At 46.6% G+C, this 22,691-nt stretch overlaps 1 protein-coding gene across 6 annotated transcripts in view; it reads right to left on the minus strand.

Annotated features, from left to right (window-relative positions):
• Positions 1 to 11,984: 11,984 nt before the first annotated feature.
• Positions 11,985 to 22,691, minus strand: part of clns1a (chloride channel, nucleotide-sensitive, 1A) — a gene marked incomplete at its 3' end in the record, with an annotated part of 37,470 nt that continues 26,763 nt past the window's right edge. For 5 of the 6 annotated variants that reach the window (XM_084316618.1, XM_084316619.1, XM_084316622.1 and 2 more), the window contains 2 exons: positions 21,282 to 21,455; positions 14,067 to 14,143 (listed from right to left, as the gene is read on the minus strand). In XM_084316618.1, coding sequence (XP_084172744.1) covers positions 14,067 to 14,143; positions 21,282 to 21,455 — 251 coding nt within the window. Of the gene's footprint in view, positions 12,908 to 14,066; positions 14,144 to 21,281; positions 21,456 to 22,691 lie in introns of those variants that run through there. The other variant, XM_084316620.1, reaches the window with a different exon arrangement.

The raw sequence follows: 22,691 nt of genomic DNA on the forward strand, positions 1-22,691 counted from the left end.
GCAGACAGGAATTCCACTGAAGAGGTCTCTAGACTGGTAGAATTCCACTGAATAAGTATCTAGACTGGTATAATTCCACTGAAGAGGTATCTAGACTGGTAGAACTGACGAGGTATCTAGACTGGTATAATTCCACTGAAGAGCTCTCTAGACTGGTAGAATTCCACTGAAGAGCTCTCTAGACTGGTAGAATTCCACTGAAGAGCTCTCTAGACTGGTATAATTCCACTGAAGAGCTCTCTAGACTGGTAGAATTCCACTGAAGAGCTCTCTAGACTGGTAGAATTCCACTGAAGAGCTCTCTAGACTGGTAGAATTCCACTGAAGAGGTCTCTAGACTGGTAGAATTCCACTGAAGAGCTCTCTAGACTGGTAGAATTCCACTGAAGAGGTCTCTAGACTGGTAGAATTCCACTGAAGAGGTCTCTAGACTGGTAGAATTCCAAGATATGATTCTGAGGGAAATAATCAAAAAAACGAACACTTGAAAAATACCAACTTTAGCTCGCTGTCCCAATATCTTACCTTTTGACTTCTGAGGAGAAGAGGCGGAGTATTGAGCTCAGGTTATATGATTGTTCATCTCTGGTCAAAACAGAGGGGTATGAAGAATGTTTGATTGTTTGCGTACAGTGAATTAAAGCAACAACAATACATACACATTCGCAACACGACACACAGACAATGCATATACATGAAGTGAAAACAATGGTCTTCATCCGTAGTAATTGTCTTAAATGTGTCATTAACACTTGAATAAAGCACACTGGATATACCTGTAATGTCATCTTTATGAGTTCATGTAAACCAAGTCCTGGCAGCACATCACCCTCATCCACCTGCTCCGGCTGCTGCTCCAGTCCTGGATCTCAAGATCCTCATCCTTACCTCCACCTCCTCCACGCTCCCAGTACCTATCTGACCTCCTCCACCCCTACACCTCCTCCATGCCCCCAGTACCTATCTGACCTCCTCCACCCCTACACCTCCTACATGCCCCCAGTACCTATCTGACCACCTCCACCCCTACACCTCCTCCATGCCCCCAGTACCTATCTGACCTCCTCCACCCCTACACCTCCTCCATGCCCCCAGTACCTATCTGACCTCCTCCACCCCTACACCTCCTCCATGCCCCCAGTACCTATCTGACCTCCTCCACCCCTACACCTCCTCCATGCCCCCAGTACCTATCTGACCTCCTCCACCCCTACACCTCCTCCATGCCCCCAGTACCTATCTGACCTCCTCCACCCCTACACCTCCTCCATGCCCCCAGTACCTATCTGACCTCCACCCCTACACCTCCTCCATGCCCCCAGTACCTATCTGACCACCTCCACCCCTACACCTCCTCCATGCCCCCCCAGTACCTATCTGACCTCCTCCACCCCTACACCTCCTCCATGCCCCCAGTACCTATCTGACCTCCTCCACCCCTACACCTCCTCCATGCCCCCAGTACCTATCTGACCTCCTCCACCCCTACACCTCCTCCATGCCCCCAGTACCTATCTGACCTCCTCCACCCCTACACCTCCTCCATGCCCCCCCAGTACCTATCTGACCTCCTCCACCCCTACACCTCCTCCATGCCCCCAGTACCTATCTGACCTCCTCCACCCCTACACCTCCTCCATGCCCCCCAGTACCTATCTGACCTCCTCCACCCCTACACCTCCTCCATGCCCCCTGGTACCTATCTGACCTCCTCCACCCCTACACCTCCTCCATGCCCCCTGGTACCTATCTGACCTCCTCCACCCCTACACCTCCTCCATGCCCCCAGTACCTATCTGACCTCCTCCACCCCTACACCTCCTCCATGCCCCCCAGTACCTATCTGACCTCCTCCACCCCTACACCTCCTCCATGCCCCCAGTACCTATCTGACCTCCTCCACCCCTACACCACCTCCACGCCCCCCAGTACCTATCTGACCTCCTCCACCCCTACACCACCTCCACGCCCCCCAGTACCTATCTGACCTCCTCCACCCCTACACCTCCTCCATGCCCCCTGGTACCTATCTGACCTCCTCCACCCCTACACCTCCTCCATGCCCCCAGTACCTATCTGACCTCCTCCACCCCTACACCTCCTCCATGCCCCCAGTACCTATCTGACCTCCTCCACCCCTACACCTCCTCCATGACCCCCAGTACCTATCTGACCTCCTCCACCCCTACACCTCCTCCATGCCCCCCCAGTACCTATCTGACCTCCTCCACCCCTACACCTCCTCCACGCCCCCAGTACCTATCTGACCTCCTCCACCCCTACACCTCCTTCATGCCCCCTGGTACCTATCTGACCTCTACCTCCACCCCTACACCTCCTCCATGCCCCCAGTACCTATCTGACCTCCACCTCCACGCCCCCCAGTACCTATCTGACCTCCTCCACCCCTACACCTCCTCCATGCCCCCTGGTACCTATCTGACCTCCACCACCCCTCCACCTCCTCCACGCCCCCCAGTACCTATCTGACCTCCTCCACCCCTACACCTCCTCCATGCCCCCAGTACCTATCTGACCTCCTCCATGCCCCCAGTACCTATCTGACCTCCTCCACCCCTACACCTCCTCCATGCCCCCAGTACCTATCTGACCTCCACCACCCCTCCACCTCCTCCACGCCCCCCAGTACCTATCTGACCTCCTCCACGCCCCCCAGTACCTATCTGACCTCCTCCATGCCCCCCAGTACCTATCTGACCTCCTCCACCCCTACACCTCCTCCATGCCCCCTGGTACCTATCTGACCTCCACCACCCCTCCACCTCCTCCACGCCCCCCAGTACCTATCTGACCTCCTCCACCCCTACACCTCCTCCATGCCCCCAGTACCTATCTGACCTCCTCCATGCCCCCAGTACCTATCTGACCTCCTCCACCCCTACACCTCCTCCACGCCCCCAGTACCTATCTGACCTCCACCACCCCTCCACCTCCTCCACGCCCCCCAGTACCTATCTGACCTCCTCCACGCCCCCCAGTACCTATCTGACCTCCTCCATGCCCCCTGGTACCTATCTGACCTCCACGCCCCCCCAGTACCTATCTGACCTCCACCTCCACGCCCCCCAGTACCTATCTGACCTCCTCCACCCCTCCACCTCCTCCATGCCCCCAGTACCTATCTGACCTCCTCCACCCCTCCACCTCCTCCATGCCCCCAGTACCTATCTGACCTCCTCCACCCCTACACCTCCTCCAAGCCCCCCAGTACCTATCTGACCTCCTCCACCCCTACACCTCCTCCATGCCCCCAGTACCTATCTGACCTCCTCCACCCCTACACCTCCTCCATGCCCCCAGTACCTATCTGACCTCTTCCACCCCTACACCTCCTCCATGCCCCCAGTACCTATCTGACCTCCTCCACCCCTACACCTCCTCCATGCCCCCAGTACCTATCTGACCTCCTCCACCCCTACACCTCCTCCATGCCCCCAGTACCTATCTGACCTCCTCCACCCCTACACCTCCTCCATGCCCCCAGTACCTATCTGACCTCCTCCACCCCTACACCTCCTCCATGCCCCCTGGTACCTATCTGACCTCCTCCACCCCTACACCTCCTCCATGCCCCCTGGTACCTATCTGACCTCCTCCACCCCTACACCTCCTCCATGCCCCCAGTACCTATCTGACCTCCTCCACCCCTACACCTCCTCCATGCCCCCAGTACCTATCTGACCTCCTCCACCCCTACACCTCCTCCATGCCCCCAGTACCTATCTGACCTCCTCCACCCCTACACCTCCTCCATGCCCCCAGTACCTATCTGACCTCCTCCACCCCTACACCTCCTCCATGCCCCCTGGTACCTATCTGACCTCCTCCACCCCTACACCTCCTCCATGCCCCCAGTACCTATCTGACCTCCTCCACCCCTACACCTCCTCCATGACCCCTGGTACCTATCTGACCTCCTCCACCCCTACACCTCCTCCATGCCCCCAGTACCTATCTGACCTCCTCCACCCCTACACTTCCTCCATGCCCCCAGTACCTATCTGACCTCCTCCACCCCTACACCTCCTCCATGCCCCCAGTACCTATCTGACCTCCTCCACCCCTACACCTCCTCCATGCCCCCTGGTACCTATCTGACCTCCTCCACCCCTACACCTCCTCCATGCCCCCAGTACCTATCTGACCTCCTCTACCCCTACACCTCCTCCATGCCCCCAGTACCTATCTGACCTCCTCCACCCCTACACCTCCTCCATGCCCCCAGTACCTATCTGACCTCCTCCACCCCTACACCTCCTCCATGCCCCCTGGTACCTATCTGACCTCCACCCCTACACCTCCTCCATGCCCCCTGGTACCTATCTGACCTCCTCCACCCCTACACCTCCTCCATGCCCCCAGTACCTATCTGACCTCCTCCACCCCTACACCTCCTCCATGCCCCCTGGTACCTATCTGACCTCCTCCACCCCTACACCTCCTCCATGCCCCCTGGTACCTATCTGACCTCCTCCACCCCTACACCTCCTCCATGCCCCCTGGTACCTATCTGACCTCCTCCACCCCTACACCTCCTCCATGCCCCCAGTACCTATCTGACCTCCTCCACCCCTACACCTCCTCCATGCCCCCAGTACCTATCTGACCTCCTCCACCCCTACACCTCCTCCATGCCCCCAGTACCTATCTGACCTCCTCCACCCCTACACCTCCTCCATGCCCCCTGGTACCTATCTGACCTCCTCCACCCCTACACCTCCTCCATGCCCCCCAGTACATATCTGACCTCCTCCACCCCTACACCTCCTCCATGCCCCCAGTACCTATCTGACCTCCTCCACCCCTACACCTCCTCCATGCCCCCCAGTACCTATCTGACCTCCTCCACCCCTACACCTCCTCCATGCCCCCCAGTACCTATCTGACCTCCTCCACCCCTACACCTCCTCCATGCCCCCCAGTACCTATCTGACCTCCTCCACCCCTACACCTCCTCCATGCCCCCCAGTACCTATCTGACCTCCTCCACCCCTACACCTCCTCCATGCCCCCCAGTACCTATCTGACCTCCTCCACCCCTACACCTCCTCCATGCCCCCCAGTACCTATCTGACCTCCTCCACCCCTACACCTCCTCCATGCCCCCAGTACCTATCTGACCTCCTCCACCCCTACACCTCCTCCATGCCCCCCAGTACCTATCTGACCTCCTCCACCCCTACACCTCCTCCATGCCCCCAGTACCTATCTGACCTCCTCCACCCCTACACCTCCTCCACGCCCCCCAGTACCTATCTGACCTCCTCCACCCCTACACCTCCTCCATGCCCCCAGTACCTATCTGACCTCCTCCACCCCTACACCTCCTCCACGCCCCCAGTACCTATCTGACCTCCTCCACCCCTACACCTCCTCCATGCCCCCAGTACCTATCTGACCTCCTCCACCCCTACACCTCCTCCATGCCCCCTGGTACCTATCTGACCTCCTCCACCCCTACACCTCCTCCATGCCCCCTGGTACCTATCTGACCTCCTCCACCCCTACACCTCCTCCATGCCCCCTGGTACCTATCTGACCTCCTCCACCCCTCCACCTCCTCCATGCCCCCAGTACCTATCTGACCTCCTCCACCCCTACACCTCCTCCATGCCCCCCAGTACCTATCTGACCTCCTCCACCCCTACACCTCCTCCATGCCCCCAGTACCTATCTGACCTCCTCCACCCCTACACCTCCTCCACGCCCCCCAGTACCTATCTGACCTCCTCCACCCCTACACCTCCTCCATGCCCCCAGTACCTATCTGACCTCCTCCACCCCTACACCTCCTCCACGCCCCCAGTACCTATCTGACCTCCTCCACCCCTACACCTCCTCCACGCCCCTGGTACCTATCTGACCTCCTCCACCCCTACACCTCCTCCACGCCCCCAGTACCTATCTGACCTCCTCCACCCCTACACCTCCTCCACGCCCCCCAGTACCTATCTGACCTCCTCCACCCCTACACCTCCTCCATGCCCCCTGGTACCTATCTGACCTCCTCCACCCCTACACCTCCTCCATGCCCCCTGGTACCTATCTGACCTCCTCCACCCCTACACCTCCTCCCGGAGGCTGTGAACTCTCTTCTGGCTGAGATCCTCTACATTCTTGGACTCCTTCAAGACGGCCCTGAAAACCCACCTGTTCACGAAGACCTAGGTCCTCTAATCGTCATTTATTGTTATCATTTATTTAGTTTATTCCTTGTGTCTTTTCTGTTGCCTGTAAAGTGTCATTGGGTTTCTTGAAAGGCATTATATTAATCCAAGCTGTTACTATTATTATTGCTATTTCCAGTCTGTAGTACTGAGTAGCCTTAACCCTTTAACTACCACACTAACAAAGGGTTAACCCTTTCACTGTGACAATACAGAAGGTTAACCCCGTCACTGCCACATGACAAAGGGTTAACCCTTTCACAACCACACCACATAAGGTTAACCCTTCTGTAGTGCGGTAGTGAAAGGTTAACCTTCTGTAGTGCGGCAGTGAAAGGTTAACCTTCTGTAGTGCGGTAGTGAAAGGTTAACCTTCTGTAGTGCGGTAGTGAAAGGTTAACCTTCTGTAGTGTGGTAGTGAAAGGTTAACCTTCTGTAGTACTGTAGTGAAAGGTTAACCTTCTGTAGTGCGGTAGTGAAAGGTTAACCTTCTGTAGTACTGTAGTGAAAGGTTAACCTTCTGTAGTGTGGTAGTGAAAGGTTAACCTTCTGTAGTACTGTAGTGAAAGGTTAACCTTCTGTAGTGTGGTAGTGAAAGGTTAACCTGTAGTGTGGTAGTGAAAGGGTTAACCTTCTGTAGTGTGGTAGTGAAAGGTTAACCTTCTGTAGTACTGTAGTGAAAGGTTAACCTTCTGTAGTACTGTAGTGAAAGGTTAACCTTCTGTAGTACTGTAGTGAAAGGTTAACCTTCTGTAGTGCGGTAGTGAAAGGTTAACCTTCTGTAGTGCGGTAGTGAAAGGTTAACCTTCTGTAGTGCGGTAGTGAAAGGTTAACCTTCTGTAGTACTGTAGTGAAAGGTTAACCTTCTGTAGTGTGGTAGTGAAAGGGTTAACCTTCTGTAGTGTGGTTGATTTGATTTGATTTGATATTTTTTATTTTCGTGTCTTACATACAGATGTATGCCCAGCCCATATGGGCTTACAAGACACATAACAATAAGTATATAATAATAAACTTTACCAATTACTTAACAAATTACATAGACCAAGATGGCCATAAAAAAATACAAGAACATACAATAAAACGTAATATAACACAAGCTGTACTCAATGTAAATAAACAGAAAAACAAGGTGAATTCAAATACAATTATATAGGATACAGTGTGTTTTGTCTCAGGTGCCATGCCTTCTCCAAAAATCCTGCAAACCCGAAGATGTCCTCCACAAAAAAACAACTCAACATACAACTCTCAGACTGCCAAAACAAATCTGGGTTTACAATTTGAATTTTCTCAAATAAAGCCCTCCTCAGAGCGGTGTACAAAGGGCAATAAAAAACAAAATGATATTCATCCTCCACCACTCCCAGATCACACAGAACACACAACCGGTTTACCCTGGAATCTACCCACTTCCACCGCCAATGGCAGGGTGCCAGACCTCAACTGGGCACACAGAGACCTCCGTCTTCTCTTTAAGTTTAACATTACATAAGGTTCAGTAAAATACTCATTTTTAATTGCAACATATTTTCTAAGTTTAGGTTTTTTCCAAATCTCCACCTTCCACTTATCCTGATGGATTGTTGATAATTTTGTTTTAATTATGTGAACCTTACACTGCAAATTGTTCATAAAAATCATACTCAAGTCAGTAGAAGAAAAAATCATGGACATCTCTCTTGACCAGGGATGACCGTGTGCTCTGTCCCAATTAAAAATCTTTTTTGTCACCCTGCCATTTGGCAGCTGGACCAGGCGGTTCCATAACCTCACCATTTCACCTTTTTGCTTGACCAAACAAGAGTCCCACCCCATGTCCCCTTCTATAGCCCCTTTTGGTGTGTATTTATGGACTCCTAAAAAGTATCTTATGGCCCGGTTCTGGATCGCATTACATTCAGGTGCATCATCAAAACACCATACTCCAGCAGCATAAAACAGAACCCACCATTGAATCAAATAATTGTGTAAATGTTGAAAACCCAAGGTCAGTGCACACTTTCATTTTACTCAACACGCCCCCTAGCGCCCTTCCTGCTGACTCAGACATTATTTTCCTTCCTTCTATGAAGCTCATGTACTCATTAAAGGTGAAACCAAGATATTTATAAGAATGTGTGTAAATCAGGGGCGTTGGTCCAAATTGAAACTTATGGCTACTCTGCTGTTCGTGTTTTTTCTTGAAGTGCATAATCTGTGTTTTTTCACTGTTAATCGCAAGTCTCCATTTCTTGCACCAAGAACTCATAATATTCAACATGTTTTGTAAATTTGCTTCATTTTCTGCAAACAAAACAATATCATCAGCGTACAATAAAATACTTAGGATTATATTATCTATTGTAATACCAAGATTGGCTTGCTTGATTTCTTGCGCCAGGTCATTAACATAAATGGCGAATAAAGTAGGAGAAAGCACATCTCCGTTTTACACCGAATGGGGTGGGGAACCAGCCGGTCCTAACCTCATTCAGCTGTGGTAGTGAAAGGTTATCCTGTAGTGCGGTAGTGAAAGGGTTAACCTTCTGTAGTGTGGTAGTGAAAGGGTTAACCTTCTGTAGTGTGGTAGTGAAAGGTTATCCTGTAGTGCGGTAGTGAAAGGTTAACCTTCTGTAGTGCGGTAGTGAAAGGGTTAACCTTCTGTAGTGTGGTAGTGAAGGGTTAACTGTCTGTAGTGTGGTAGTGAAAGGTTATCCTGTAGTGCGGTAGTGAAAGGTTAACCTTCTGTAGTGCGGTAGTGAAAGGGTTAACCTTCTGTAGTGTGGTAGTGAAAGGTTATCCTGTAGTGCGGTAGTGAAAGGGTTAACCTTCTGTAGTGTGGTAGTGAAATGTTATCCTGTAGTGCGGTAGTGAAAGGTTAACCTTCTGTAGTGCGGTAGTGAAAGGGTTAACCTTCTGTAGTGTGGTAGTGAAGGGTTAACTGTCTGTAGTGTGGTAGTGAAAGGTTATCCTGTAGTGCGGTAGTGAAAGGTTAACCTTCTGTAGTGCGGTAGTGAAAGGGTTAACCTTCTGTAGTGTGGTAGTGAAAGGTTATCCTGTAGTGCGGTAGTGAAAGGTTAACCTTCTGTAGTGCGGTAGTGAAAGGGTTAACCTTCTGTAGTGTGTTAGTGAAGGGTTAACTGTCTGTAGTGTGGTAGTGAAAGGGTTAACCTTCTGTAGTGTGGTAGTGAAAGGGTTACTTTACTCAGTGAGATGTATGTTGTTTATCATACAGTACAAGTCTCCGTCTGTGACCAGAGGCCTTCAGCCTGACGCAGTTTAGTCAATAACTACATCAGAATGTCACATGCTAGCGATGATTCAAACTGCTAAATACCTATCATTCCTTTGGTTATGTATAATATTAGTGGGGTAGAGAGAGAGGGGGAAGTACAGAGGTAGAGAAATATTATTATGTACATTATACTTGTGACATCCTCTGGGCACGATGCAATTAACACAAGTCGATTTCTTGAACTGATTTTACAATACAATACTGTATTGTAAAGTTACAATACTGGTATAAAGACCTAAGCGCTTCCCTCTCAAGAGGCAGATTTTCCAGGTATTCCAGGACTGAATTGTAGGTCAGCTGGGATAGCAAGCAAAACCCTTGACAGGCTCCAGTATGTTCAAAACTCAGCTGCCAGGGTTCTCACCCGCACCAAACCCTGGCAGCACATCACCCCCACCCTCATCCACCTTCACTGGCTCCCCATCAAACCCTCCATGGTCTGACACCTCAGTAGCTCACTGACCTCCTCCACCTCCACACTCAGTCACGGTCCCTGCGATCCTCAGACACCGGTCAGCTCTCCATTCCCCGAACCAGACTGCGGACAGAGCTTTCAGCATCTCCTCAAAACACACCTCTTCAACTTCAACCCCTAATTTCCTACTTTGAATGTTGTCTGTCCACCATGTTTGTTATTATAATAATCTTTTTCCTATGTAAAGCGACCTTGGCTTTTATGAAAGGCGCTATATAAAACTAAGTTATTATTATTAGACCAGAACATTTATGGTTTACATGAGGGATGGAGATCTGATACCAAGAAACATGTCAGAAATCAAAGTGACTTGATCTGCTGCATTTCTGACACGTTAACTCTCTGATGGAGAATAATGTATTATATCTCAATAGTCCAATAACCCTAGAATGATGGTCCAGCTTAATACTCAAGATGAGCTTTAATGGATGTGTGTTTGGATACCTGCCTCGCGCGGTGTGTTTGACATGATGGTTTGAAGGTATTATGGAATGAAGGTATAGATGATGGATTGATGGTAATACATGATGGATTAAAGGTATACATGATGGATTAAAGGTATACATTATGGATTGAAGGTATACATGATGGATTGATGGTAATACATGGATTGCAGTGAAATAATGTTCCTGGCACCTTGCTCTGTCACTCTTAGGGCACCGGCCTAAAACAGCTGTCATTGTGACGCCTTTATGAACTCCACTGCATCTCAAACGGCCTCGCAGCTCATTAAAGCTGCTGAGAACATTCACACTAGAGCACCAGCGTGTCCTTCATCCACGTGGGGAGAGGGGAAGTAGGGAGAGGACACATGCAACATGTAAACAACAACATTCATTATGGACCTGCCAACATTTTTTAAATGATAAATTCATTAATCAATAATTGTTTTGGGGGAAAAGCAATACTTTTATTCCGCACTTTTCTAAAAGCTCTGTGGGTGTATTGCTTTTATTTTTGTATAGTTACTCTACATAACATTTTTATCTATAGCACCTTTAATATTATGGTGCTCAATCCTAACCCCCCCCCCCATGCACACGTGTACAAACACACGCCTGACCTCAGGCTCACATCCAGCCAAATCTGCTTTGCTCTCTAAACACTGACCCGTTACTCATTCACTCAGCGGCCAGACTCCCGTCGTCTCAGCGTCATAGAAATCACACAGCCCTGAAGAAAAACAACCCGTTTTCATAGAAAAATTACACTTATTTATTGAAGAGATTGAATACAAACAACATCATCAGGGAATATTAACATCAGATCAGTTGGTCTTCCAGGTACAAAATACAAAGACAGAATTTAACAACAGGTCAGGGGCCGAGTCTCAATAGTGTGGAGGAGCTCGCATGGCTGCATCTCAACAGTCTGAAGCGGCTTACTTTACTAATCAGATCGGGGCTCCATGTTTTGTCCCTCATGGCATTCAGAGACGTCTCCAAGAAGAGGTACAAAAAGTATCTCAAGGAAAAAGAAAAACTTGTCAAGGAATTCCACTCACAATATAAATCGGATCATAAACCTGCCCCTCAACCTTGACCTCACACTTAATCCTAACCCTAAACTAGAGATCACTGAAACCGGTATTCCATCTAGAAACCACCATGTTGCTGCCCCTCTCATAAAAAAATAATAAAAATAAAACTTTGGCTGCAAATATATACAGTAACAGCGCTCTCCACAACGCTGTCAAAGTGATATTCACAACGTTCTACCACTGACTGCCACTGTGATATCAAAACTCTTAAATCAGTGATTCTGAATTTAAAGCTGCAGCGTGTAATTTTGGTGGGGGAAAAAAACAACCTCTGAAAAGTCTAAATAAAGTATGATATAGCTTTAGTATTGAATATTGTGTTACAAGATTAAATCTAAGAGCTACGTTGGTCCACTTTGTTTCAAAGGGTGATTTTCGAGATTATAAACAACATTAAAGCATTTGTAACTAGTTATCATAGAGTTTTTTTTTCCTTCTCAAAACTACCCGGTGGCGCTTTAATAAGTTTAGACTACGGAAATTAATCCAAGTGAGTACGGTGTATGTCTGTGAAGATGGGGTGTGATGTGCTTGTGTATGTCCGTGTCTGAAGACGGGGTGTGATGTGCTTGTGTATGTCCGTGTCTGAAGACAGGGTGTGATGTGGTTGTGTATGTCTGTGTCTGAAGACGGGGTGTGATGTGGTTGTGTATGTCCGTGTCTGAAGACGGGGTGTGATGTGGTTGTGTATGTCCGTGTCTGAAGACGGGGTGTGATGTGCTTGTGTATGTCCGTGTCTGAAGACAGGGTGTGATGTGGTTGTGTATGTCCGTGTCTGAAGACGGGGTGTGATGTGCTTGTGTATGTCCGTGTCTGAAGACGGGGTGTGATGTGGTTGTGTATGTCCGTGTCTGAAGACGGGGTGTGATGTGGTTGTGTATGTCCGTGTCTGAAGACGGGGTGTGATGTGGTTGTGTATGTCTGTGTCTGAAGACGGGGTGTGATGTGCTTGTGTATGTCTGTGTCTGAAGACGGGGTGTGATGTGGTTGTGTATGTCCGTGTCTGAAGACGGGGTGTGATGTGGTTGTGTATGTCCGTGTCTGAAGACGGGGTGTGATGTGGTTGTGTATGTCCGTGTCTGAAGACGGGGTGTGATGTGCTTGTGTATGTCCGTGTCTGAAGACAGGGTGTGATGTGGTTGTGTATGTCCGTGTCTGAAGATGGGGTGTGATGTGGTTGTGTATGTCCGTGTCTGAAGATGGGGTGTGATGTGGTTGTGTATGTCCGTGTCTGAAGACGGGGTGTGATGTGCTTGTGTATGTCCGTGTCTGAAGACTGGGTGTGATGTGGTGGTACGGGAAGAGAAGAAGCTCGAGAGCTAAGAGGGGTGTTCAGAAACCCTCTTGAGAAGTGGTGGCGTCCTCTCGTCCCGTCCCATGATGCAACGCGAGTGCTTTGATTGGTGGCAGAGAAGAGGACTGTCCATCTGAGGACAGAGAGACATTGATGGACAAGGTTCAATGTTGACATCCCCCAGTGTTTCCCTTTCAAACCTCTCGCCAGGGCAGACCGGCCACTGGTGAAACGGCACTTAAAAACAACCGGACTGCACGGGCGGAAGAGGTTAAACATTTTTATTTAGACTTTAGAATTCAGACTTACCAGTTATCTACATCTAGAGATTTACTAGTGATCTGCAGCTAGACAGACTGGTCTGCAGCTAGACAGACTGGTCTGCAGCTTGACAGACTGGTCTGCAGCTAGACAGACTGGTCTGCAGCTAGACAGACTGGTCTGCAGCTAGACAGACTGATCTACAGCTAGACAGACTGATCTACAGCTAGACAGACTGATCTACAGCTAGACAGACTGGTCTGCAGCTAGACAGACTGATCTGCAGCTAGACAGACTGGTCTGCAGCTAGACAGACTGATCTACAGCTAGACAGACTGGTCTGCAGCTAGACAGACTGGTCTACAGCTAGACAGACTGATCTACAGCTAGACAGACTGATCTACAGCTAGACAGACTGATCTGCAGCTAGACAGACTGGTCTGCAGCTAGACAGACTGATCTGCAGCTAGACAGACTGGTCTACAGCTAGACAGAGCTAGACAGACTGGTCTACAGCTAGACAGACTGGTCTGCAGCTAGACAGACTGGTCTACAGCTAGACAGACTGGTCTGCAGCTAGACAGACTGGTCTACAGCTAGACAGACTGATCTGCAGCTAGACAGACTGGTCTGCAGCTAGACAGACTGGTCTGCAGCTAGACAGACTGATCTGCAGCTAGGCAGACTGATCTGCAGCTAGACAGACTGGTCTGCAGCTAGACAGACTGGTCTACAGCTAGACAGACTGGTCTACAGCTAGACAGACTGGTCTGCAGCTAGACAGACTGGTCTACAGCTAGACAGACTGATCTGCAGCTAGACAGACTGGTCTGCAGCTAGACAGACTGGTCTGCAGCTAGACACACTGATCTGCAGCTAGACAGACGGGACTGGTCTGCAGCTAGACAGACTGGTCTACAGCTAGACAGACTGGTCTACAGCTAGACAGACTGGTCTACAGCTAGACAGACTTATCTACAGCTAGACAGACTGGTCTGCAGCTAGACAGACTGGTCTGCAGCTAGACAGACTTACCAGTGATCCACGTCTGCGTCCGCGTCCTCAAACTGTCCTGCCTCTGCCGTCGCTGCATCCACCTCCATTCCATCTGAAACCAGCAACACGTTCAATGTTTAATTAATTTCTTCATAAACCCAGGGAAAATGTTTAATACATTTTTTCAGACCCAGGGAAAATTTTTAATTCATTGCTTCATATACCCAGGGTAAATGTTTAATTCCTAGTAGCTTCATATACCCATGGTAAATGTTTAATTCCTAGTAGCTTCATATACCCAGGGTAAATGTTTAATTCATAGTAGGGATGTCCGATATTATCGGCCGATATTGGCATAAAAATGTGATATCGGAAAATATCGGTATTCAAAAAAAATATATACCGGTATATATATTTTTTTACATTTAGTTGACCTTTATTTACCCAGGCAAGCAAGTAAGAACTAATTATTATTTTATTTATTGTCAAAGTATGCATAATGTGTTAATTCCACAACAAGAGATATGTAATGTTAATTACCTGATATTATTCCGTTTTGGGGGGGGGGGGGGGGGCCCTGCATATATCGGTATCGGTTGATATCGGTATCGGAAATTAAGAGTTGGACAATATCGGTATAGGTAAAAAAGCCAATATCGAGCATCCCTAATTCATAGTAGCTTCATATCCCCCGAAAGCCCTGGGTCGCCTCTTTCTCTGGACTACAACGATTTCATGTTGTAAGCGCTTCCTGTTCTACCGTAAATCGTCCGTTTTCCGTTTTACTTCACTACACCATATTTTATCTATTTATTATGAAAAGGTTTGCACTACCTCTCTGCATTTTGTACTTTCATTTTGTAGTGTTTGGTCTTTATTCTTTTTTTACTGTATGAAGTACAATCTCAGGAGGCTCATTCAGAACCAAACATGTCACTGTAATGTAGATGTGCATTATATGTGACAAATAAAACAAAACTTGAACTTGATAGTGCTTTTCTAGACACCCAAGGCACGTTTTACAATGTAAGATGGAAATGGTCTCCTTCACCACCACTGTGTAGCACCCACCCCTGGGCTACCGGCTCAATGGCTGCCATACACTGACACTAGTGCTGGGCCATATGCCCAAATTTGATATCACAATTTTTTTTGCATAATGTCGATATTCGATATGACTCAATATTTATCGTATTAAAAGTTTATAAATAATATTCCTGTATAAAGCTGAACCAGACCAAATTGATGTTATAAACCAGAATGTTTATTTAGCAATTATAATCACAAAGAAATAAAAACCTTTTTCCTGCAGGTATTAAAAAATATAATAATTTATCTAAAAGAAGCCACGTTATGGAGTACGATGAAATGTATCGAGCTAAAGGAGCGGCTCCTGTAACCTCAGCCAAACAAACTTCACTTGTGCCGCTTATCCACTGCATGGTACTCGACTCTACTCGCTATTGGAACCTGGTTCGTTTTCCACTGCAGGTAGTATAAACTCAGTAAGTGTCACAGAGGGAGAATAAGCCGTATGGTTCAACAGCTTCCTTGTTCTCCAACTCACAGAAATAATGTGATTTATAGGCTGCGGCTTCAACTCTTAAACCTCTGGACTGCTGGATGGCCTTCTCTGGTTGAAAGGCGTAACTATCATTGGTATTTGTTTATTTTTAAAGCCCTTATTGGTAAACTTCCCTCTTACATCACAACACTGTTGGAATGGAATCTTAGAACCTATTCTACACGTTTCAAATGGCTTGGTTGGTTCTTAGAGTTCCTCGAGTTTGTTCTGAACTAGTAAACACATTTTTATGAATCGTTTAGCCGTCAATTAGTCCATTAGTTGTTGCAGCCGTACATGGAATAGTGACAAAGCGGCCATGACCCTGATTTCTACTTGAGTATATCTCTGCTGCCATCTGGTGGTCACTATCCTGCTGGCAGCCAGGAGGCGTGTAGCTTATTGACAGCGGAAGAGTGCAAAAATGCTTCCACATTCGTCACCACACGGCAGTACGGTAATGCGCCTTTCCTTTCGCCCCGCTCAGACAAATGCATATGTACATTGCAACACAACGCAGCATTTCCGCGTACATTGCAACGAATCACTTGGAGTTTGAAAGTGATATCAGAAGAAACTACTCAACCTCGGCCGTCTTTAACTATGAGTGAACACAACGCATTGTAACGTTAACGCAGCTGTCAACTGTACTTTACTATGGAATATACATGTATATTATCGCGACGCGTCGTCACAGACTAAACAGTGTTGTGAACACAACACATTGTAACGTTAACGCAGCTGAAAACTGTACTGTACTTTACTATGGAATATACATGTATATTATCGCGACGCGTCGTCACAGACTAAACAGTGTTCTGGATTTTCCTACAATGGATTATTGATTGTAAATTGAACCCTTGCACTGAAGAACCATTATGAATCTGTGTTAGAAAATGTTTTGGATCTAAATCACTTGGAGTTTGAAAGTGATATCAGAAGAAACTACTCAACCTCGGCTGTCTTTAACTATGAATGAACACAACACTCTAACTCACCATGTTTAGATAATGAAGTACTCAACCTCTACTGTATTTAACTATGAGTGAACACAACACTCTAACTTACCATCTTTAGATAATGAAGTACTCAACCTCTACTGTATTTAACTATGAGTGAACACAACACTCTAACTTACCATGTTTAGATAATAAAGTACTCAACCTCTACTGTATTTAACTATGAGTGAACACAACACTCTAACTTACCATGTTTAGATAATGAAGTACTCAACCTCTACTGTATTTAACTATGAGTGAACACAACACTCTAACTTACCATCTTTAGATAATGAAGTACTCAACCTCTACTGTATTTAACTATGAGTGAACACAACACTCTAACTTACCATGTTTAGATAATAAAGTACTCAACCTCTACTGTATTTAACTATGAGTGAACACAACACTCTAACTTACCATGTTTAGATAATAAAGTACTCAACCTCTACTTGTCTACTGTCTGACTGAACACAACACTCTAACTTACCATCTTTAGATAATCAATCAATCAATCAATCATGTACCTCGGCGCAGCTGAATAACAGTAGGAGTGATCGCCTGCTGCGTCCATCACGTGTATGTGATTAATATGAACCAAAGCATATGTGATTAATATGAACCAAAGCGTGATTAAATTGAACCAAAGCGTGTTAATATGTGTCGAACCAAGCAGGGATCTCATGCTCGCGCGAGCGCGGCGCGGGCACCTCGCGGGCACGCCGGTGCACCTGGGCGAAGGAAAAGGAAAGGCGCATTACCGTACTGGCGTGCGGTGACGAATGCGGAAGCATTTTTGCACTCTTCCGCTGTCAATAAGCTACACGCAGCCAGGAGATTCCTCTCTGGGGTTTGGTCGGCCTATTCTTTAATTGGAGCCGAAGAGTGCTGCAGAGTGCTTCCGCGTTTTCCCTGATTGGCTGCGACACGCCCTGCGGCAGCCGCAGAGCGGAGCGGCAGAGCTTGCGGCATTATGTAGCCGTAATCCCCAATGTTTTTCCATCGACGCTTAGCTCAACTGGTACGCCGCCGTGCTGTAGAGCCTGCGGTGCGGTTGGTCACAAGTTCTAATCACTTCAATTTTTTCTCTTCTTTTTTACGTTTATCATCTCTCGCTATAAACGTGCATTCTTCCGCTGGTTAAGTTTAGGCATTCTTTCGGAGTTGGTTAAGGTTAGGGTTAAGTTAAGGTTAGGCATTATTTTGGAGTTGGTTAAGGTTAGGGTTAAGTTAAGGTTAGGGAGGGTTAAGGTTAGGCATTCTTTCGGAGTTGGTTAAGTTAAGGTTAGGCATTATTTCGGAGTTGGTTAAGGTTAAGTTAAGGTTAGGCATTATTTCGGAGTTGGTTAAGGTTAGGGTTAAGTTAAGGTTAGGGAGGGTTAAGGTTAGGCATTATTTCGGAGTTGGTTAAGGTTAGGGTTTGTCACAGAGAATGCCTGTCTGTCTTTCTTGACGTGGAGGATGCAGCCTATTTCCGCACTGCCGCTCTCTCGCGCTGCCGCGGTCACATGGGCGTCATGGCCAATCAGAGAAACGCAACGCACTCTTCGGCTGTGATAAATATAGATGCGTTTGGTCGAGGATAGAAGGGTTTCCTGTTTATAAAAATCAGCAGTCCCCAGGCTCAGCTCTGTATCTTCTTTTAAATCGCTCTTACAGGCTTGCTTTCATTTGACATGAATTTATCATGTTTTTTTAACAAGTGTAAAGTATTTGTATTCTGGATAAATAAAGAATGTTATTATTATTATTATCATCATTCTGGAAGACACTGACATCACGAGACCGCCGGCCATCTTCGTATAGGGGACAACAAGCGGGTTTCTAGATCAAATGTATGCGTTGAGCTCAGTTTTTAATTACATATTTGATCACACTCTTGTTAATTTCATAACCTTATATAAGACTTTCGATTTGGATTCTTGATTTTGTTATTAGTACAAAACATAACACAGCAGCTATTTGGGATTGTGATGCACAGAAGAAAATTATTTACTGGAATTTATCCCCCAAGCCGTAGTTGCCTAGTAACAACAGACAGGAAGTTGACTTCGAGAATATCGAGTCATTCCTTATTCTTCTTGGGACCACTGTGTACAAGGTGTAGTGGTCTCCATGGGGACGGGGCCACCAGCCTGACAAACAGCCCTTTCAGACCATAACATCTGGATGTCATTCTGCCAAGTCAGCACGGCTGTGTGTGACTTTCTCACTGGTCAGTGTTTCCCATTAATTACCACCACAGTCTAATTAGTCCCGCCACAGTTTTTCTTTTAATATAAAGTTTGCCAATAGGGATGTATCAGTAGTATTGGCAGTGGTAGTAGTCGTAATAGTAATCCACTATATTTGTTTATTTTCTAAAAAATAAACCAGTTCAACACAGGTAACCACTTTTGCTTCATTTCTTTGATGGCTCAAATGTATGCTCTAGTCCAGTGGTTCCAAAACCTCTCCTCGAGACACCCCAGCCGCAGCGTTTCCGTTAGCCGGTAATTACCGGTATTTGACCGGCAAAATCTGGTGAAGTCCGACATATCTAATCTCTCCGGTCATAATGTCCGGTGAAAATAATTCCCTCTAAACACAATTAGATTATTTGAATTGTATTAAAATAGGCTAAAATTAAATAGCCTATGTGATGAACGAAACAATCATTACATTTGTCATTGCTTCACCAAGCAGCCGGTCAATGACATCCTGTGTCAGCGAGCTGGCAGCTGATATATTTACGTGAAGCATGGCTTGGCAGGGTGCAGTACTCCAATTCAGCCATTGGCAATTCAGCTGTTGGGTGGGGGCGCTGCTGACACCGCTGCTCTGCTCTGTCTGCTCCTGCTCCATGCTTCACGTAAATATATCAGCTGCCAGCTCGCTGACACAGGATGTCATTGACCGGCTGCTTGGTGAAGCAACGACAAATGTAATGATTGTTTCGTTCATCGCATAGGCTATTTAATTTTAGCCTATTTTAATACAATTCAAATAATCAAATTGTGCTTAGAGGGAATTATTTTCACCGGACATTATGAGCAGCAGCACCAAGTCGTTGGGAGGTGGAGATATACATCACGGCGCAAACCCACGATAATGTTGCCGTCTCTCTGCCAAATTTCTCAGTTCTTCGCTTGATATAATTAATACAAATGTCCAATATAACGGAATTCGTTAGCTCATAAAAATGTGATTATAACAGACTGCTGTTTATTAAGGTCGGGCAGACTGCCCACCGACACCTCAAGTCGGCAGCAGCACGCAGTCTCGAGGGACTTATTTTATTTGGAATATATTAATGACTGTATATACGCAAAAGTAGTCTAGTTTTAAGTTAAAATATTATAAATGCCTTGATGATGTCATTCTTTATATAGGCCTATCAATTGTTTTTAAGCTCAATAAACTCTGACCGGAATTTATCCCATTTGTCCGGTAGATTGAAATCTACCGGACACTCAGACCTGCAAAAAAAAATTCTAACGGAAACCCTGCCCAGCCGTTCCATGTATTTGTTCAATTCCACCACCAGCACACCTGATTCAACTAATAAAGGGCTAGTTAAGTTGAATCAGGTGTGCTGGTGGTGGAATTTAACAAATACATTGAACGGCTGGGGTGCTTCGAGGAGAGGATTGGGAAGCACTAGTCTAGTCGATTTTGTGTTTTGAGCACAAAGTTCATCATAGATCTAGCCTCTTTATTTTGCTCTCAAAGTGCACCAGATTGATGCATTTAACTTTAAAATGTACACAGAAAAAAGTTGTAATATCTTTTTTTGTATATGCATGTATATGTGTGTATGTGCAGTATATGTGTGTATATATGTGTTGTGGTGGATCTCACCCCCCCTCTCATGGATATGTGAAGGATGGGAGATAGTGATACTTTTACCACGGAAGGAGTAGTCTAATTAGTACTGATAGAACACACCTGCGCATCATTAGTCCACCCACATATCACGTGCACACACCCAGACCCACACACTACATAACCACTAGGTTAGTTAGGAGTAAGTTGAGCGGAGGTGAGGTTGGAGTTGTTGTTTATTGAGAGAGAGAGAGAGAGAGAGAGAGAGAGAGAAACCTAGAGAGGGGCAGGGAGGGAGAGAGAGAGAAACCTAGAGAGGGGCAGGGAGGGAGAGAGAGAGAAACCTAGAGAGGGGCAGGGAGGGAGAGAGAGAGGGGGAGAGAGAGAGAGAGAGAAACCTAGAGAGGGGCAGGGAGAGAGAGAGAGAGAGAGAGAGTGAGAGAGAGAGTGAGAGAGATTGTAGTATTCAGAGTTGTGAAGGTGAGAGGTAGTGAGAGGAGAGGTGAAGGCGAGTAGGTGTTTATTGTGTACTGGACCCTGGACTGGCTGAGACACCCCCTTGTTGTACTGACCCTGGACCGGACGACTACCCTGAATAGTGAACAATCTCTTTTTCTGTCTGCGAGCCTGTTTTGTGTTTTTGACCCTCGGACTGAATCACAACCATTCTTTTGCTTTTCCCCACTGGATTCTGCCCTGAATTCAATAAATACTTGTATTGATTGATATTGCTCTTGTGTGGACATTCGAATTTGAACCGTAGCGAGTCTGAACCCCATCAGGCTCGTCACAGTGTGTATGTGTATATATGTATGTATGCATGTGTATATGTGTGTGTGTATATGTGTGTGTGTGTGTACATACACAGTAGGTCATCCTCCTACCTTCAAAGTCGGTGCTGGCCTGGTCCGACCGGACACCCGCCATGTGGAACTGCTGGGCCACGGAGTGAGACAACATGCCCTCCAGGCGCTCCAGGGTGGCCTGGCCCTCCTGCGTCAGAGCCGACAGGCCCTCCTCATAAGTGTAGAAGGTGGGGATGTCCCTGTGGCCGTGCTCTGGGAGAGGGAGAGAGGGAGAGAGGGAGGGAGGGAGGGAGAGAGGGAGGGAGGGAGAGAGGGATAGAGGGAGAGAGAGCGGGAGAGAGGGAGAGATGGAGGGAGGGAGAGAGAGAGAGAGAGGGAGGGAGGGAGGGAGGGAGGGAGGGAGGGAGGGAGGGGGAGAGAGCGAGGGGGGGAGGGAAAGAGGGAGGGAGGGAGGGGGCGAGAGAGGGAGGGAGAGATTGTTAGTAATCGTGGATACAGATATGCATATAAGCCAGTAATCACAATGTGGCTGTTGTAGTAATAATAATAATTAACGTTATTTATGTTATTCTATATCTTAGTTGTTTTATATATTCTTTTGTTATTGTATATGTTATGTTATTTTATGTATTATTTTATATATTATTGTATGTTATTTTATGTATTATTTTATATGTTATTATTGTATGTTATTTTATGTAATTTTATATATTATTGTACATGTTATTTTATGTATTTCTTTGTTATTTTATGTATTATTTTATGTTATTTTATATATTATTGTATGTTATTTTTTAGTGCAGTCAATAGATTAAAGGAGACATGCATTGCTATTCCTTGCACTATTTGGGCAACTTTACACAATTCCTGTGAGTCTATTGAACACATCTGTAAGGTTTATTTAAAAAGAAATCTAGATTAATCTAGATTAAAAATAGCATTTTTCTACTTAAGACCGAAGCTTGTAACAGATATTTACTTGAGTACAATCATGGAATTAATGTAAAATCAACACAAAGAAAGTATATTTAGATTCAAAGACTATTTTAATAGCTTTCTTTGAATACAGTTTCTCTCCTGTGAAATACAAATGTTCAACAAAACCATCAACATTGACTCAGCTAGACCCCTTTCTTATATCCGCGGCGCTAAGATTGGAGATGTTTCACTCCATAGATTAATCTAGATTAAGACTTTCGGTTTGACTACAATATGTAGCGCACGCGTTTGGTAACAGCTCCGCTCCAGTCACCGTTAATTTCGTTCAAAAACATTATTTTAACAAATACCAATGAGATTAAACCACATCGTATGTATTAATAGGAACTTCTACTAACTATATCAAAAGACAAAGACTCAACATGGATGGTAAGGATAAGAAAAGGGGTGGAGAGAAACACGAAGCAGTAAATCCAACGGCGACGATTGAGACACGTTCAAAGAAAATAACAGGCGACGCAGCGGCAGATCCGTTGTTGACAATCCCCG

The sequence above is a fragment of the Notolepis coatsorum genome (genome assembly GCF_963971535.1).
Source record: "Notolepis coatsorum genome assembly, chromosome: 1".
NCBI classification, from domain to species: domain Eukaryota; kingdom Metazoa; phylum Chordata; class Actinopteri; order Aulopiformes; family Paralepididae; genus Notolepis; species Notolepis coatsorum.